The sequence below is a fragment of the Triticum aestivum genome, chromosome 5A (assembly GCF_018294505.1).
Source record: "Triticum aestivum cultivar Chinese Spring chromosome 5A, IWGSC CS RefSeq v2.1, whole genome shotgun sequence".
Classification (NCBI taxonomy): Eukaryota; Viridiplantae; Streptophyta; class Magnoliopsida; order Poales; family Poaceae; genus Triticum; species Triticum aestivum.
The window spans coordinates 275,503,477-275,523,569 of record NC_057806.1 but is presented as its reverse complement, the minus strand read 5'-3'; the positions used below and the strand labels follow the sequence as shown (position 1 = coordinate 275,523,569).

Genomic DNA, 20,093 nt, shown 5'->3' with positions numbered 1-20,093 from the left:
AACGTGCGGGGTATCGTCTAGTACATGCACAACATTAGAAGCATTCTCCTAGGATCCCAACTAATGACATGTATAATGAAAAAAAACTATAAGCAAAAAAACATTGAATTTGGTATTATTGCCTAAATAAACGCGACCCATGTGGGCTAAACGTGCCGCCAGCCTGGCCCGTGTTAAGGCAGCCGTGCTAAACATCTTTCTGAAAGTTAGTCCATGATTGTTAGTCCTCGGTGAGCCATGCCGTGCAGGGCCGCGCTGGCCCATCTGGCCAGGTCTGGGCCGGAAGCGGAACAAAGCCCATAGGTTCCGAAAAAACCATAGGTCGAGCTGGCCCTTCGCGTCTCTCTTCCCCTCCATTCCTCCTCTTCTCCGCATCCACCCGAACGAAACCCTAGTCTCCCATCACTTGGATCCGGTCTTTGACATTCTTCGACGCAGGACGCCGTAAGAAATTTCGCTAGAGATCTTGCAGCTGCCATGTATGTTTTCTCTCTCTCTCTCTCTCGCTCTCTTTTTCTCGAAAGTTCTTTTTACCGCTCGTTCAGTCTATGAACTTCGATCGTGTCTTGATCTTGTGCATATGTTGGGGGCAGTTTTAGATCTTCCTTCTCACTATCAGCGTTGAAGTATGGTAACGCAATTCGCGTATTTATACCTGATTTTTGTGTCCGAAACGAATTTGTAATCTAACGGGGCATAAGAAGCATGGCGAATCAGTTATATTTGAAGGCAAGAGCGCACATTTGTATTTTTGGAACACAGTGCGACTTAAATCCCGCAATTTGAGCCAGCCGATTTTTTTTCACCTTGGACGAAATAGTGATGATCTCATCAGCCGATTGGAAACTTGATGAATCGGTGCGTTTATCTAGGCAATAACACAAATTAAATGTTTCTCTGCTATAGTTGTTTTCATTATACATTTCATTAGTTGGGATCCTAGGAGTATGCTTCCAAAGTAACACATGTATTTGTTCTTGGGTTCTGATGCAATGGCTTCAAATCCGTAGGCGGAGTGAGGTTTGTCCTGACCATTAATCACGGTGGAAGTAGGATATTTTGTTTGAGCATTGTGATGCAAATAATTTGCTTTAATCCACACAATAAAATGCCCCACCCCTGGTTACATTTCATTGGCATTTGACATCTCGAATGTCTAATTATTTTTTATCGATGTATATAATGTGGACATACATATATTGAACCACTACTGTAACTGCTATAATAAGGTTTTGACTGCCTGTTGTGACCACATCCGCGCAACCAATCGGTGATGCCGCTGTCATGATCGTAGCAAACTGTGCTTGACTTGCATCGTGTTTTACTTATTTATTAGCTATATTCTTCATTTGTTTTTAGTTTATGTTGAGATGAAACGCTAAATTATCTATCCTTGAGTGTGATTGACATGTACTTACATTATGTTTGTTTCATACCTCCTATATATTTTCCTTGTACATTTATTATATTGACTGCAAATTGAAATCTGTGTTACGTACTTGCTTGCGATGACAACAAGCAAAGATTTGCTTGTACAGTAGATTGTTCATATACTTATTTATAATCAACACTTTTCTTCAAGCATTAACTTTATGCAAATAACTTAACGCCAAATGGAACATTTATTAAACCCAAGTCGGTTTGATGCAAATAATGCATCTCTTCTGAATCTCAAGGGAGTCAACCTGTCTGACCATGGTGGGAACAGGTTGCAGCTATTAATACTTGATTTAACTCCCAATGTATGAAGGGAAAAGGGAAAACAATCTTCTGGAGAACTTTTAAACAAGTTGCTGCCTACTTATCATCAAATTTCAGTAATCTCGCAATGATTGGTCGTTACTGTTCTATCTGTGTTTAGTCAATAATTCATTCTTAAATAATTCTCTGTACAAGAAAGATCATTGCTTCCATTATTCTTGTAATGCTTGATAACAGCAAAGTTTACCTTCCAGCGTTTGAGTTTTGTAAACATGTTTTGTTTCATGGCAGGGCGGACAATGAACCTATTGACCCAAAGAATTACCTTGAGGAACGCTGCAAGCCGCAATGTGTAAAATCATTGTATGACTATGAGGTCAGTGCCATATTTCTCATAACCACAAGACAAACTATTAGAGTGAATCAGGAAAATAAGTGGTAGCTAGTCATTTCTTGTAAATTGCTTGCTAAACAAGCTAGGACCTCTAGTAAGCTGATCTATTTAGGATGTTAGAGCCAAACAAAATTCACTCATGGACTAACTTTCAGAAAGATGTTGCACATGGCTATATTTAGTACAAATTGCTTTTGAATATATGGCCCTAATGGCCTTCAGGATGCAAAATTCATTTAGACGAGTGCTTAGAATATAGCCGCATCATCAAGCACCCATGTAAGAGTGAATCACCTCGTCTAATGCAAGCACCTAGATATAGGTTTTGTTTTGCTATAAACACTTCCATTGTGCACACTTGTAGTTTCACAGTTAGTCCTGTTCTACTAGAAACTGGTGATTATTACTGTTACATTTAGTATCTTGTTGGAATTTACTGGATGGCCATCTGAGCTTTGTGCCTAGCCCTCTAGCACACTAGTTAGTTTACTGGATGAGGTGGTAGCATGCTGTACCATATGGCATGGATGACTTGTACATAGATTCTGCTTGAGTTGCATGATAACAAATATGGATCAGGTGGACTGTTATTTATGTTCCATTTATGCTCAACCTAGTCTTGTCAATTTATGTTCCATTCTGTCTGAGGGAACACGTGATTTACGTGTCAAGCTTGCATGCTTACTCTGCAGAGATGTGTGAAGAGAGTCAAGAATGATGAAACTGGGCAGAAGCACTGCACCGGGCAATTCTTCGACTACTGGTCATGCGTTGACAAATGTGTAAGTACAACCTGTACATCGACTAGTTCCAAACTACCGTTCGTGGAGTGTTAATACTTTGAACATGTGTTTGCAGGTAGCACCAAAGCTCTTTGAGAAGCTCAAATGATGGATGGGGTGGCGCTGATTGCCACAGACCCCAATAAATCGATCCACTGTCCTGATTTCTGATTGTGCTGAACCTGTAACAAGGAGCTTCCTTCTATCTGTTGCTAAAACTTGTCAAAACAAGCAAACACAATTATTTTGGCAGTGGGAACAATAACTTTTATTTTGCTTGTGTAATGTTCGTTCTGTCCCTGTTACTTGGGCAGATGAAAGCATTTCTGCTTTACTTCAATCCATCTTCAATAATTTTTGCAGATTCAGGACCCTTGAGATATACCTTTTTTTTTAGTCAGATAACTGATTGCCATGTTTTAAATCCTCTTTGGCTTACATCCCATGTAGCTCAATAACACTGCACAACTGACTAGATAAAACCATGATTCCCTGCATTTGGTGTAGATGATACACGAGATATAAACATCCTTCACAACAAGAGATGGCCAAAGCAGTAAATTCTAGGGCGCATGTTTACATACCAAAGCTATGACCAGTATACTTAACAGAAAATTCGATGATGGGCTGTATTCACCAGAAAAGACAACTTGGTGTACATGATACACGAGATATAAACATCCTTCACAACAAGAGATGACCAAAGCTATGACCAGTATACTTAACAGAAAATTCGATTTTCTTTGTAGTAACAGTGAAATACAGCCTGAAAAAAACATTAGGCCCCAAGATGACTGTTCAAATTGTACATAACAAAAGGTAAACCAAAACCAAAAATGATACGCTACATTCCTCAACATCAGTGTTCCGGATCCTAGTATGTCAGGTATGTGCAGAGGGTCAGTCTGTCGAGGCCGAGATATCCTTCAGTTGTTTGCTCGTTTCACCTGAAGTTCCCTGTAGAAGGAGAGAACAATCTACTGTTACGGTTCTTTAATTCCTGATTTTATATCTGGTAAGGGGTATCTTTCTCTAAATACAGGAAGAGTGATTCTGCACGTACCTGAACTTCTGCCAGAAGACCCTCCAGTTCAGTTAATATATCTGGGAAAGCAGGCCGATTTGCTGGGATGGTTTCCCAACATCTCTGCAGCAAGTCTAATAGCTTGGGATGTGTCTTTTCTGGCAGCACTGGGCGCAGCCCCTAGTATGACAGTCAAGTGTTCGGATACTGAGCACATCTCACACAATGAGCATATTACGTACAAAATCTACAATATTACCTACCTGCCTCACACCTACAGCTGCTTGCAGAGGTGTCATGGTATCATATGGGATCTGGAAACCAAAGAAATAAAAAAATATCAACAACCTTAACAACTGCAATGATTAATCAACTGTTTGCGTTTGGTAAGAACTCTAACCAGTCGTGTAAATTATACATACCTTGGACGTCAGGAGTTCCCAAAGCACAATAGCGAAACTAAATACATCTGCTTTGTTATCATAGGGTTGATGATTTATAACCTACACATGGAGCAGAAAAGCACGTTAGTATAGAGTAGAGTTTCTTGTTTTCAACCCTTTAGTAGTTGTGAGTGGAGATAACAATGCAAATATGATAGGCCGTAGACAATTGAATTAATACTCAGATCACTGACACAATAAGGCCCCGCTTGGATCATCATTTTCCAGCGATTTACAGCGAAAAATACCCCGTATAAGAAAACGGTGGTCTCTTTAGGTACTTGGATCGTTCTTGCTGGACTGGTAAATCTACACCCGATCCAAGTACAATGTGTTCGCGTTTCTGAAACACACCTCGGTCCGTCATTTCTGCCCGGTATCTCTCTCTTCTCGATTGACAGCTGCTTTACCTCGGAAGGCCGGAGCAACAGGGGGCGGGCCGAGGACCGCCGGCCTGTGTGGGCGCCGCCGCACGGAGGAATTCCTGTCGGCCGGCGGGTTCAGGCGACGACGAGCAGGCGGCCCGAGGTCCTGGCCAGGCAGAGAGCTACTCCAGCTGCGTGAAACGGCCGCCATGGTCAGTCATGGTTGAAGCGAGTCGCATCATGCGACCATCCCTTGACGCATCTCAGACGGCCGCCATGGTCGGTCATGGCCGCCGAATTTGCCTCGTCTCTGGTGTGTGGCGGACGGCAGCAGATTTGGCAACTTCGTCGTCCAGAGGCAGCCGAACTGGAGTCCGCGACCATTACGCGGGGCTTTTCCCCAGCCAATGTGCCAGTTCGGATTGTGCAGCATCGGTCTTGGACGTGCAGGGCTGCCCTCGTTCTCTGGCTGAGCCGGCAGCAGCGGATTACAGGGGTAATATATTCGTTTGTATTTTACTGGCGTACAGTAATATCCGGGGATAATCGTTTACAGTTGTAAAATTTCAGACATTCCAAGCGGGGCCTAAACTAATCCAAATTAGTGATTTCAGAGGCATGATGTGTTTGATATCAGCAGTCTATACTATCAATTCTAGTCAGGACTTGAAAAAACGAAATCACAGACCCATTTTGAACATAGTTTATAACTTAGGTTGGTTTGAGTTTAGGCCACCCATCATACCTCAGGCGCCATCCATCTGTATGTTCCAGTTTCAGCTGTCATGATACCACCTTGATCCTGGAACCGAGCTACACCAAAGTCTGCTACTTTAACAACCTAGAAAAGGACAGCACAAACAATCATCAGTTAGAATAGTCTTGGTAAAAATACAACATAATGCATGACCCAAAGCTCTGACGACAGATAGGAGCACCTAGATAATGTGCACCGACAGTATCCTCCACATTCACTGCTTGTCTTTGTGTTCTGCTATTGTTTTCTCTCTATATTCATGACAAATTAAAAAGTTATATGCTACGTACATGATCTTTGTCCATTAGAAGGTTTGCTGTCTTTAAGTCTCTGTGGATAATACCCCTCTGATGCAAGTAACACATCCCTCGGCATACATCACATGCAAACTTCAGCAGAGTTGGGAGATCAACGACATTACACTGCTTGTGCACATAATCATACAGACTTCCTCCAGACATGTATTCTGTATGACATGAAAATAACTGTTGAGTAACAAACACACCAGTTAAGCAAAGACAAAAAAAACACATCATCTTCCTCATTCCCTCTGTACCTAAATATAAGCCCTTTTTAGAGATTTCAATATGGACTACATACGGATGTATATAGACGTAGTTTAGAGTATAGATTCAATCATTTTGCTCCGTATGTAGTCCATATTGGAATATCTAAAAAGACTTATATTTAGAAGCAGAGGGTAGGAAGCATAATTTCTTGGATCTGTAAGTTATATTTGGCCAACATTATAAGATCATAAGCTATTGTGTAAAACATTTCCAGATCTATTTTTCTCTATAACAAGCAATTCTTAATAAGGCTCAATATCAGATCCAGCGGATGCTGCCATAAAGCTCACCTGTAATTATACAAAATTTTGGTGGTTTTGTGCATGCACCAATGAATCGCACAACATTGGTATGATGAACTTCCCTGAAAGGGTGAAGTAATTTAGTTTTGGTACTTGCAAGGGACAACACAATTCATGTATGCTTAACTGAGAGTAGTGATGTGCTCATTCCTACATATAACGAAATATTTAAATTTCTTCAACCAAATTATAAGCATGGCAATCTTACATATGCTCCTAAAATGTAAAATGTCAATACCTTAGAATATATACTTCTTGTGTAAACTCGTTCCAAACATTATTATTCAAATGCTCGGCTTTTAGAACTTTAACAGCAACATCCTCGCCAAAGTAAGTCCCATGAAACCTTCACATAAGCATAAGACATCTTAAGAAGAAAGCAGTACTGAATACAGAGCCTCAGTAACTCGATAGTATACAATTCACTCACAAATCTCCACAAGAACCAGAAGCAATCATCTCTCCCATCTTCAGAAGCCGCTTGTCAATTTCCCATTCCCCACCTTTTACCTGGAATGGCAGTGTTCTTTCCGCAGCTGAGGAGTGAGATGAACCAGACCATGAACCCTGTCACGCAGAAGGAACGGGTTGATTATATTGCTTCATGCATCAATAACTAGCAGAAACATAATCAGAAACATCTGCATGCAAACTTCTATCTATTTTGAATGATTGAGAATCTACCTCATTCCTTAAAACAGATGCTTCAAGCGCCTTATGTAAACCATCAGTGTCCTGATCATACCATTGCAAGTTGCCATCATTTAAGTAGAATAAAAATGTAATCCACATATAAATAGAATCATAACACCTTAGCTAATTTATTGGCATAGGCCCTGTAGTGTTAATAGACATGTATTATCATTGGTCATTGCAACATGAGTGAGGGAGGAATGCAACAGCGTGGCATCATTGTCATGTTGTTTCTATCAGAATGCCAAGGCAGGCCTCAATAAAATTGTTGTTGGAAATACAAATGGGATGTGGCATATTCAGGGTTACTTCTTCAGGATATGACTTGAAAAGTTGTATCTTTCATTCTGGTTAGTGCTTCAAAAAAAAGCTTACATAACTTCTGATACTACATTACTTGTCGGTACAATTAACTCTTCAAAATATAAGCTGTATGATATCAGTTTAAACTGTGCACTTGTATTGGCTATACCCTCGCTCAAGTCAAGACTCTACGTTTTTACATGTAGCAGTGTTAACTTCATCTCAAGGTGGACTATCACCACATCCATTTGATTCTTGCAGCAATATCCAAATGTAATAATCATCATTTATTTGTAAAAATAAATAGGCCAGTGGAAACGCTCTAAAACATCAGTTAAAAAACTTTGCATTCAATAAATGACATGATATGATGATAAGAACCTAAGATTACCTCAATGGGCCAACCATCAACAACAAAAACATCAAGAGAATAGCCATCTACCGTAGAGAAAACATGTGCTTCCCTGATGTTCAGTCCAATGTCTGATAGCAAGGCAGACAGCTGGCAGAACAGTGTAGTTAGAATGGATACTGGGGTTAAAAGGATAAAGTCTTCCCAAAGAAATTATTAGCATGTATAGTCAAATACATGGTTAAATGCAGAAATGTTGTCCTTTACTAAGATTCCTAGAGTATAAGTACAAATACTAAGTAAGCAGGCATGTCAAATTAGACTTTAAAACAGCAAGCGTGAAAAAATTGATGCTTTATACAGCATTGATGAAAAATACTGCCAGGCAGGGAAGTTAAAAATGTATTATGACTTCAAGTTGAAAGGCGTCAAAGATTGCTGACCTGACTAAGGAGCTTTGGCTTGTCAATTGTGGAGAAAACTATCTCATGAATGTGTGTGTACGGTGTGTCCTGCCTGTGAAATACAGAGCCAAGAGAAGTATATTCGTAAAATCCTAGATATAAACAGATTTATCTGGAAGAAGGCGCACATTTGTGTACATGGGCATCAAGTAGTGTTTATGCAGATGCAAATTGCCATTTTGTGTTATTTGCATCAAAGTACATCAAATTTGGAATTATTTAGAGAGGTTGGCCCCCCCCCCCTCCCCTGATTCCCGTTCTGACACCGCTATTGCTTGTCTACAGAAACACCTAAGCATTTACTCTGTATGGTTCAACTGTACGACAGAAAGTGGGACAGCTATAGTGTGGATGCATTAGTACTCCTTTTGTCCTCCCTTTTCCAAATACTTGGCACTTTTCAGTTTTGATCAACACAGACATATGTAGGCAAACATTTTCTTTGGTAGAAGCTGTAATATCTGAAGCGTGTAAAACAAGCTGGTAAACTTGGGGGAAGGCGTATGTTTAATAGGGGTAGTTTGAGGAAGTTCATCTCAGGGCTGTATGGTGTGAAGGATTTATAGAGAAAAAGATCAGACATGCCTAGTCAGAAACAGAGGAAATACATCAAGGGTTGCAAATTACAAGCCTTAGGATGCAAACATACAAGGAAGGCTATGCAAATTACATGGTAGGAAGACCATGAGCACACGAATTTAATGTCGTATCAGAGTTTATTTATTTCTACACCCTTTTTTGTAAAGAATGTATATTCATAAAGCTCCTTTTGCATGCAAAGTAAAATGATGTGTTTATTGGAACTAACAGATGCAAGAGTGCAATTTGCACCCACTTACAGAAACCACAGTAACATTTTATTATATAGATGTGTTGTATGTTCCCCGTATTTTTTCTTCATGTCCAGCTGATTTTCTGGTTCTTGATGTATATCATCCTAACTCAACTGTAGGCTATTTCACCAATCGTCCATGAATGTAAAGCTATCCTAAGATCTACAAACAGTGTAAAGAACCACAGCCTTAGTGAAGACAACAGAAGATATCTTTTTATCAGTTATGGCAAATGAGAAATAGCAATGAAACACATGTTACATTCAGCTTGGGGCTCCTCAAAACAAGAAGCATCAGATAACAGTGCATGAGTACCTTACAGAGAGATCATCACCATCATCAGCCCCTTCGTCAGAGGCATCAGAGCCATACGCTGAATCCATGTCTTCAACCTTTAACCAGAGTTGAGAGTAAATTCTACAACTTCAATTTATATTTATGATACTAAAGGTAGACAATTATTAATGCCCGGGACAAACATGTATAAGAGAGAGAGAGAGAGAGAGAGAGAGAGAGAGAGAGAGAAATGAGTAGACATATAGTAGAAGCTAAGGAACCTTCTCTGTTGACGATCATTCCATCTAAATCATGAGATATCAAACCATTGTATTAGCCAAACAAACATGCTTCACATAAACAATATAGCATGTATCAAGCTTCACAAGTCACCTGTCCTATGACAATTTTCACCACAAGATAATCAACTGTCATTCTATTATGGTATGACAGCTTAAGTCGCTTATGTGTACCAATATTCGTACCAATATTCATTTGATACAGAATTTCTACTGTCAGGGGCAGGCCGAGACATAAGGCCAGTGTCACCATTTCTTTCCAACTGAAATTAGCCAAATAATAACACCGAGGGAGTGTTTCTGCAGAAGCATCATATGTAACTACTAGCTAGAATCCAACAACCATCCACTAGCCAATAAAGGAAGGTACAGTTGTCACATAGCACTAATTAGCTGCTTGTCGAAAATCCAACTAACATAAGAGCTTTACCCTCAAAAAACGGACACGGAAAGCAGGGCGCCTCAGAGGATCCTTTGCTTCCGCCAAGACCTTCTGATGGACCAAGACATCTGCTGATTTGTCGACATTGATATCAAGTTGATAGCTACAGAATGAGAAAAACAAAGATGAACCAATATTAGCCCTATGAGTGTACAAAAGACAAGGAAGGAATAATTAACTGGCCCGGGAATATTGAATCCAAAATAATGACTGCAACAGCTTCATTTCCAGATATGAGGTAGTATAAAAGAGGGAACAATTCCCAGAGAGAACAGGATTTGCAAATGGCGAGTATGAGAATAATGCAAGAATCTAACCAATAATTCATTCATGCTATACGAACATAAAATGCCAGATAACCAGAAGCATAACAAGCCAGCAACCAAGTAAAGGGCAAGCTCAGTTTCTTGGAAAAAAGAAAAAGTAAAGGGCAAGCGTCCAGAACAAGAACTCCTTTCTGGAAGATAATGGTCTGAATCCAGTAATATTCACTTGAATTAAATTGAAGCTTAGCATAAGCCCAGAAGAGCCAGTTCAAAATCGAGTGAGCACAGTAAGAATGCTGATTGCCCTACTCGACATAACTGTAGATAAAATCTAAACAAATCGAATTCCCCAGCAAAAATACTGACGGTTCAATTCCGTAGCCAAGTCAAACACAACACCACTCCCAGCGAATGAAACACCAGTGAACACTGGAAGGTAGCTCGAATGTCACCGCGGCAACAGTTTTTATATGCTAGCACGATACTAGCCATTAACCATCGCGAGACCTAATGGAGAAGCCCAAAACAATCTGAAACGCGGTGCCGAGCACAGAGACATTGGCAGAGCTAACCGATCACCTGAATGGAAGCCGCGCGAAATGGGCCTCGAGCTGGACGCGGAAGTCGGGGCCTGCCGTCTCCTCGTTGCCGTCAGCGACGAGCCGCTCGAACACCTGGGTGCAGATGTCGCGGGGGGCTCCCCCGCCTCCGCCGCTCCCGCCCGACACGGCGAGCGCGGGCGACGCCTCACGCGGAGGAGAAGAGCTCTCCCCCACGCCCTCCTCCACGCTCCCACCCTCAGCCGCCACTGCCATCCCCCCGCAAACCCTCCGCCGCCGCCCGAGAGGGTCACCGGGCGCGCATCGTCCGTTCCCTCCAAGCTCCGACGCTCGCCTAGGGTTCCGTCTCGCTCAACCGACGGCGTGTTCTAGAAGGTTCGCGGGTTGGTGGGTACTAATGGGTAGTTGGAGCACTTAAGGGAGAAGGATAGGAGTGGGGGAGGGGAAGAAAGAAGAGGAAGACGATGATGGCTCGAGTGACGTAGGCGCGAGGTGTGGGGAAGTAAATTCGATGCCATACCAGGGATAAAATGGTCTTTCCGTGACGACGAAATGCCCCACCCCCCACGCTTCCGGGGGCGGCTTGCCATATGTGTGGTGCATTGTTTCCACGTCTCCAACAGCAGCCCTATAACCCTCAAAAGAAAAAAAAACAGCTGCCCTAAAAATGGTTGAAATACAATTCTAAAAATAGAAATATAGTTGAAGCAAAATTAATGACACAAAAATCTTCAACAACGGACCTAAAACAGGGCACTCAAACATCAAAACATTTTCTCGAAGAACACCCAATCTGATCACATTGAATATTTGATATAGGGCAAAACCCTGGGTGGCCCGATATTCATGAATTGAAGGTGGAATCGAGGAGGAACACGAAGAACATGAGAGGAAAATCTGAGATATCACAAGGGGAAACACTTTATTGGACAAGATTTGCATCAAGTACTCCTCAAATCACAAGCAATACATGGGATGCATCATGATCCAAAAACAACAAGTGAAATAAAGATACAAAGGTAGTTCATCCAAATCTCATGGAGAGATGGGTCTTGAATCCCTAAGGATCTTCTGCAATGGAGGTCTTGAACTCCGATAGAGTCTCTCTCTCTCTCTCTCTCTCTCTCTCTCTCTCTCTCTCTCTCTCTCTCTCTCTCTCTCTCTCTCTCTCTCTCTCTCTCTCTCGCTCTCTCTCTCTCAAGAGGAGTCCCACAAGGGGAGATACATAAGCTAAGCTCAAGTGTAGTTCTAATCTTAGCTAACCGTAGAAGTGAGGAGGGGGTCCATTTATAGGCTAGTCCACGAAGGAGTAAGTGAGAGGGAGATACATGGGCCTCTGGCCCAACACTGCGCACACGAAGGCATCAGATGTCCTGCCTCTCGTGGTGTGGGATGTCCGGCCAAGCAATGGTCAATCTTCGGGTGACCTCTTGCCAGATTTCCGGCAGGGGCCCGAATGTCCGGCCCGACCGTGTAGCACCGGATGTCCGGCCGCTGATGCGCTTCGGTCATCCATTGGTGCAGCTCCTTCTCGGCTGCACAGGCGTCGGATGTCCGGCCTTGGCCCGGATGTCCGGGCGTTGTAGGTTCAACAACTTTGTCTTCTTTCGTCTTTGCTTCCACGCTTCCCTCGCGGATGGCGTGTGCATTCCTTGGCGCTTGCACTCCTCCTCCTCATCCGTGAGGCTCCGATAATACATGTGCATGCACACGAAGGAAGTGTCAAGTAGTATACCATCCTCAATGCTTAGCATGATAGAGGCAAAGGTGTCCCGATGTTTCGATGAGATGGTGGCTATCATTTTCTGTGGGAGTCGACCTTGACGATCCGACTACGAACGTGCGAGACGTCGCGCCTTAGCAATCGCTAAACCAACTTCCGAGGGTTATTGACCACGCCGGAGCACGATCAACCTGACCACGAGGGTCTGTTTCCTGCGAGCAAACGAAGAACAAGCAAGAAACTAAGATTGCAATCTGGATATTGCGAATATAAGATGAAAGCTTTATTGATCAAGGTGGGGTTCTGTGACGTCTTGGTCTGGTCGTTGGACACAAACGAAGTACGCGAAGTTGCAGCTATGGCGAACTTTTAATCTAAACAAAACACAAAGCCTAAACAATGCCGTAAGGGCTGTATATATGGAGGAGAGAGGGGGAATTTCGTGGCCCTTGGTGGAGGGGTCCGAAACCAACCCTAACTGTTGTTTCCCCACACATACGGACTCTAAAAACAGCCTATACTTAAGTACTTTGAAAATACATGGGCCTGGCCCAATAATAAGGTGACGCAGCACCTAAAATAGCCTCTGGACGAAATTTATGAAGTGGCATATTGTATATTTCGTCCCATGCTTCATGCACTCATTATGGTGGCTTCAGAGTCCTAGAATCATCACTTGTAACTCTGTTCTTGTTCCCCTTGGGCATGCCATCATCTCCATGCTTGAACTTGCTCCAAGGTTCATCTTTCTTGTCCAAGCTAGGCCCTTCATTTGTAAGCAAAACAAATGTATCCAATTTAGGCAGCATCATATTCTCATGAACATTAGAATCATTACCAAGAAACGGAAGTACCTGATAATTCAATTGGCGTGCGCGAGCTCTAGTAATCGGTCCAGTGTGTATAGCAGCAGGGGCTGTGGGTGTAACAATGGTATTGATGTCCTCATCATAGCACGTGTAAAGGAGATGATTCACCTTTATGTATGTTGAGTGGATGTCACACATGTCACTTGCCAAATGGAATTTTGACATGGTGATGTCCGTAGGATGCTTTGCATCATCCCCTCCCCCTTGGGAAAGACTCGGATAGAAAACCAAATCACCATGGGAAAGAGAGGCCGTCGCCGTGTAGAAGTGGACGATCACCAAACATTCATCATCTTGGAGCTCAAAATGGGCACTCTCCAATGTTGCACCATCTTGTGTTTCCTTCAAAGAAGCAAGGATAACAGATACTTGGAAAAAACGAATGTGGTTAGCGTTAGTGCAAAACCAAGCATTCAAGTGATGATTCACCGAACAAGTGTCATCATCATGCATAGCATATGGTGTGACAAAGGATTGTGGCATGGCATGTAAGCATGTGAATCGAGCACAATGGAAGGCATCATAATCATGGCTAAGAAGCAATATCACTCTACGAGGCGAAGCATGCAAATGTGAGGTAGTGATACCGATATGTGTGACAAGAGAACAAGCATATACCTCAAGGTCATAGTTGTTGCAAAACGTAGTAGAAAAATAAAAAAACACCCTGTGAACACCCAGGAACAATATGAAGATGCCTTAACGGTTTGGATTCGATCGTTGCTGACTCCAAGTTGCAGCAGAAAAAGACGAGTTGGTGTACATCGCAGTTGGAGTCCCTCGAAACGTAGATGAACGATCTCGCGAACCACCCAGGAACAATTCCTCGACTGAAAGCACGGCCCCTCTACGAGTTGCAAGCATACGGTCTTCATGATCCGGCTGTGCTTTGCCGTCCAGAGCTAATCATCGCTAAAAATTAGAGGAAGGAGATTAGAACCACATTGAGCTTCTAATTATGAGGATTAGAGGATCTAGGTCTAGATCTAATTGATCGACTAGGACCAACTAGAACTAGAACTAGAGAACTAGAGGAGGCTTCAAAAACGTGTGTGTTCAAAAGTGCCAAAGTCCTCTAGTATATATAGGTTGGAGGGGAGAGGAGGGGGCCACACAAGGAGGGAAGGACCCCCTCCTTGTTTTTTCTGGGAGGATGAGTCTTCCTCCACTCCAATTCGGCCTCCCAAGTGGGAAAGGGGGTGTCCTGATACGTCTCAAACGTATCTATAACTTTTGATTGTTCCATGATGTTATATTATCATTCTTGGATGTTTTATATTCATTTTATAGCAACTTTATATCTTTTGTTGGGACTAACCTATTGACATAGTGCCATGTGCCAGTTTGTTGTTTTTTGCTTGTTTTTTACTTCAAAAAATATCCATATCAAACGAAGTCCAAATGCAGGGAAACTTGTTGGAGATTTTTTATGCCCAGAAGAGACCCAGGGAGCACAAGAGGTGCACCAGAGGAGGCACATGGGGCCCACAAGACACCAGGGCGCGCCTTGATGCCTTGTGGGGCCCACGGGAAGCTTCGCCACCGCCTCTCAGCTCTATAAATACCCAATATTCCAAAAACCATAGAGGAGTTGACGAAACACAATTTCAGCCGCCGCAAGTTCTAGAACCACGAGATCCAATCTAGAGCCTTATTCCGGCACCTTGCCGGAGGGGAAACGATCATGGAGGGCTTCATCATCCTCATTGGTGCTCCTCCGATGATGCGTGAGTAGTTTACCACAGACCTACGGGTCCGTAGGCAGTAGCTAGATGGCTTCTTCTCTCTTTTTGATTCTCAATACAATGTTCTCCTCGATGTTCTTGGAGATGTATTTGATGTAATGACTTTTTGCGGTGTGTTTGTTGGGATCCAGTGAATTGTGAGTTTATGATCAGATCTATCAATGAATATTATTTGAGTCTTCTTTGAACTCTTATATATATGTATGATCTTTATAGCCTCATATTTCTTCTCCGAAACTTTGGTTTGGTTTGGCCAACTAGATTGATTTTTCTTGCAACGGGAAGAGGTGCTTTGTGATGGGTTCGATCCTGCAGTGCTTATTCTCGGTGACAGAAGTAGACATGACACACATGTATCGTTGACATTAAGGATAAAAAGATGGGGTCTATTCCTACATGAATAGATCTTGTCTACATCATGTAATTGTTCTTATTCCATTACTCTGTTTCTCCATGAACTTAATACACTAGATGCATGTTGGATAGCGGTCGACGTGTGGAGTAATAGTAGTAGATGCAGGCAGGAGTCGGTCTACTAATCTTGGACGTGATGCCTATCATTGGTACAACGATGTGCTATACAAACGATTTTTAACCCCTTTCCAATACGGCATTTGGAACCGTCGCCTAGTGAGTGAAGGCGATAGGGGGTCCTTCCCACACGACTCAGAAAACGTCGGGGATAGGCCCTCCTGGCACACAAAATGAGCTCGTGTGCGATCTGGCGGGGCATGGAAACCCAATTGTTTCCATTCGTATGGACATCCCACACGATGAATCCCAGAAAATCATTTCCGTTCGTACGTATATCACACACAATTTTTTGTGTGGAAACGTTTGTGCAAGGTGGCCTAACACAAATAGTTCTCTGCCGGAAGCCATGTGTGATTATTAGTTGATCGAACACGCCTACTTTCTAGAAACCGTGCGGGTTGTTTGACTTCATCGCCCACGGTGCTGTCTGAGTAACCGTCTGCAATAGAAAACACCAATAAGCAGGGTAATTAGCCTATTATTGATAATCCATGTACTAATCAAATTGATATTTCTTATAAAACACACCAAATATTTCATATCTGTATAACAACAACCAGGATTTCATAATCGAATTACATCAGATAGCTTCGGCACTCAGTAACGCCATTACACAACAGCACCAAATTTCACATGCAGCATCAAAAACCTTTGGAAAGTAGCATCATACACGGTAAGTAGACAGATGAATCTCATTTGGGAAACTGCAGAAGCGGAAGGCAAATATTGAGCCTTCAGTGATGTTGAATGTCCTTGCAACTTTAGCCCAGTGGCTATGGATAATTGCCCACCCAACCTTCTCCTCTTCAGCAAGACTTCAATATTGTACCATGGGTGTTGAATGAATACATTCCTCGTCTCTTGACCATGCAGGTGGTTTGAGAGGTAATCATCGGTGAACTGCCTTGAAAAGTACTGAAAACAAAGATATGCATAAATCGCTGTTATAAATTTTGAAACAGCGCAAGGGGTAAAAACAAGGTAAAAGAGTTAGTACCATCCTATAGTTGACCGATGTCTTCTTCATTGTGCAAACAAAGATATTGCTGTTATTCGTTGCAAGTTTCTTCATCCTAATAATCTTTCTGAGTTTCTTGACTTGACTGATATTCATGGACATCTCATTTCCCCATATGCAAAATGGGTCGAACAGTGGGTCTAAGCCTCTGACAGCAGGACCTACATGTGCAAGACCAAATTGTAAGAAACCTAAATATTAGAATGATTCCTGCAACTGCACAATAATGTGCTATTAGCCAAAGGACCATGCTTGAGCAAACCTCGATGGTAAACCGCATTGTCTCCCATTGTTTCCCTGCAACACACATAAGGAAGATCTTGATCAGGTTAACTGAGAGTTGCCATACTATTAGTAGAATATGTATTGAGTACAGCCCAATTCGATTGGTGTCACATGCATAACAATACAAAATTGTACCCAAAGCAAATGAAAATCAAATTGCAGAACTAAACCAAACAGCTAAATGGACAGCAGACCAAATGAACCAAAATAGTTAACTGAGCATGACATTGCAGAATAGAAACATGTACTAGAAGATAAGACAGTTAACAAAACAAAGAATACTTGAGAACAGTACTACGAAATGTAGCAATTGTTGGACCAAAGTGTTAACTGAACATTACATTTCAGTGGACCAAACTGTTAACTGAACATCAGATTGCATATTAACATTACAGAGGACAAATCACTAGAAGGCACTGGCGGTGGCCTCGAGAAAACATCACGAACTATATTTTAAAGTAGACAACCATGTGGCGGTGTCGATGATGGCCTCGAAGACGAGGTGCTCCTCCAAGATCTGGCGGTCGGCACGCATGGCAGCCAACCTCGTGCTCGCGTGCGGCCGCATGCTACTGATCTCCACGTTATACTGCGTGCAAAATGGCTGTGGGCTAATGTCGCTTGAAGCTACATCGATATTTCCCCAAAGAGGAAAGGATGATGCAGCACAACGGCGGTAGGTATTTCCCTCATATATGAAACCAAGGTTATCGAACCAGTAGGAGAACCAAGCAACACAACGTAAACAGCCCCTGCACACAGATAACAAATCCTTGCAACTCGACGTGTTAAAGGGGTTGTCAATCCCTTTCGGGTAACGGTGCCAGAAATTAGTGCGTGACGGGAAAAATATTATAAATATTGATAGATCAAATGCCAAATAAAATAAATTGCAGCAAGGTATTTTTGGGTTTTTGGATTAATAGATCTGAAAATAAAAGCAAATAAAAATAGATCGCAAAGGCAAATAATGTGAGAAAGAAGACCCGGGGGCCGTAGGTTTCACAAGTGGCTTCTCTCGAGAAAAAGCAAAGCGGTGGGTGAACAAATTACTGTTGGGCAATTGATAGAACTTCAAATAATTATGACGATATCCAGGCAATGATCATTATGTAGGCATCACGTCCAAGATTAGTAGACCGACTGCTGCCTGCATCTACTACTATTACTCCACACATCGATCGCTATCCAGCATGCATCTAGTGTATTAAGTTCATGGAGAAACGGAGTAATGCAATAAGAATGATGACATGATGTAGACAAGATCTATCTATGTAGAGATAGACCCCATCGTTTTATCCTTAGTAGCAACGATACATACGTGTTGGTTCCCCTTCTATCACTGGGATCAAGCACCGTAAGATCGAACCCACTACAAAGCACCTCTTCCCATTGCAAGATAAATAGATCAAGTTGGCCAAACAAAACCCAAATATCTGAGAATAAATACGAGGCTATAAGCAATCATGCATAAAAGAGATCAAAAAAACTCAAATACTTTCATGGGTATAAAAAGATAGATCTGATCATAAACTCGAAGTTCATCGGATCCCAACAAACACAACGCAAAAGAGTTACATCATATGGATCTCCAAGAGACCATTGTATTGAGAATCAAGAGAGAGAGATGAAGCCATCTAGCTACTAACTACGGACCCGAAGGTCTACAAAGAACTACTCATGCATCATCGGAGAGGCACCAATGGAGGTGGTGAACCCCATCCGAGATGGTATCTAGATTGGATCTGGTGGTTCTGGAATCTGCGGCGGCTGGATGAATATTTCGTCGACTCCCCTAGGGTTCTAGAAATATTGGGGTATTTATAGAGCAAAGAGGCAGTCCAGGGGGTACCCGAGGTGGGCACAACCCACCAGCGCGTGCTTGGGCCTCCTGGCGCGCCCTGGTGGGCTGTCCCCTCCTCGGGACTCCCCCCAGGTGCAACCAGGGCCCAACATGTTCCTTCTGGTGTATAAAAAATCTCCGTAAAGTTTCGTGGCATTTGGACTCCGTCTAATATTGATTTTCTGCGATGTAAAAAACACAGAAAAACAGGAACTAGCACTTGGCACTATATCAATAGGTTAGTGCCAAAAAATGATATAAAATGATTATAAAACATCCAAGATTGATAATATAACAACATGGAACAATCAAAAATTATAGATAGGTTGGAGACATATCATGGGCGACGCTTAGTTGGAGGAGGGGGGCAGTGATTTCGGCTGGAGGTGTAGTGCCGTCGGTCGGGGCATATGGGACGGGAAAGGAGGAGGATGGTGTGGGTGGGCGTGGATTACCTGACCATATCGATGAGGCCGCGCAGCAAGAAGAAGGGTCGGCGGCGAGGAGGCTGCGCAGCAAGAAGAAGGGTCGCCGGCAAGGAGGCGGCGCTGCAAGAAGAAGGGTCGCCGACAAGGAGGTGGCGCTGCAAGAAGAAGGGTAGCTGGCGAGGAGGCGGCACTGCAAGAAGAAGGGTCGCCGATGAGGAGGCTCAGCTGCCAGTAAGCAATAGTGAAGGTTTGAACTTGGAAAGCAAGGAGGAACAATGGAAATGTGGCTTTTGGTGGGAGGGAGGGGGCGGGGAGATAGATATTTCCGCGGTGGCAAACAAATTTCGCTCGGTGCCAGGAGAAACTGGCGCGCAAGTGTGGTTCAAGCGGGGGCGGTGGACTGTAGACGACGAAGCTTCCCGCGTAAGCCAGACAAGACGGTGCGCCAAGATATTTTATATCGCATCCCGCACGATTCTTTCTAGTAACTGTTTATGATATACCTGATTTTTTTCATTATGTTTTGAAAAACAAAATGGTGTTATGGAGGGAAAGGATGGTGTTTGAATTGCTAGAACATTTCCGTACAGTGAACATGCAACTAGTACATGAGTGTCGTGTTTAAATTTGGAATTATTCCGGGTTGTTTGGCATTTTTATGCATTAATTGGTTTTCTGGGCATTTAATATGCATAATTCAAAATTGAAGTACAAGCACATGCTCGAGTGCACCAAAGTTTGTTGAAAAATTACATGTGTGTCTTTGGGTGAATTTATAGGTCCCATGCAAGAAATGGGAATGAAATTCGAACATCTGGGCATC

General features: G+C 42.7%; 2 protein-coding genes across 2 annotated transcripts; one reads left to right on the top strand and one right to left on the bottom strand.

The window, feature by feature from the left end:
• Nucleotides 1-302: 302 nt before the first annotated feature.
• LOC123102970 (cytochrome b-c1 complex subunit 6-1, mitochondrial) lies at nucleotides 303-3,239 on the top strand. The gene is made up of 4 exons (XM_044524447.1): nucleotides 303-479; nucleotides 1,993-2,077; nucleotides 2,788-2,877; nucleotides 2,954-3,239. Coding segments are annotated over exons 1-4 (210 nt in total). The 5' UTR covers nucleotides 303-477; the 3' UTR covers nucleotides 2,987-3,239.
• Nucleotides 3,240-3,379: 140 nt separating this feature from the next.
• On the bottom strand, nucleotides 3,380-11,313 carry LOC123102969 (serine/threonine-protein kinase STY46). Its single transcript, XM_044524446.1, has 16 exons — nucleotides 10,845-11,313; nucleotides 9,988-10,102; nucleotides 9,298-9,374; nucleotides 8,129-8,201; nucleotides 7,725-7,835; nucleotides 7,022-7,072; nucleotides 6,768-6,904; nucleotides 6,576-6,683; nucleotides 6,326-6,399; nucleotides 5,757-5,932; nucleotides 5,455-5,550; nucleotides 4,324-4,404; nucleotides 4,165-4,215; nucleotides 3,941-4,081; nucleotides 3,591-3,834; nucleotides 3,380-3,473 (listed from the first exon to the last, which is right to left on the bottom strand). Exons 1-15 carry the CDS (start codon nucleotides 11,078-11,080, stop codon nucleotides 3,778-3,780), a joined length of 1,584 nt encoding a protein of 527 aa, XP_044380381.1. The 5' UTR covers nucleotides 11,081-11,313; the 3' UTR covers nucleotides 3,380-3,473; nucleotides 3,591-3,777.
• Between the last annotated feature and the right edge of the window lie 8,780 nt (nucleotides 11,314-20,093).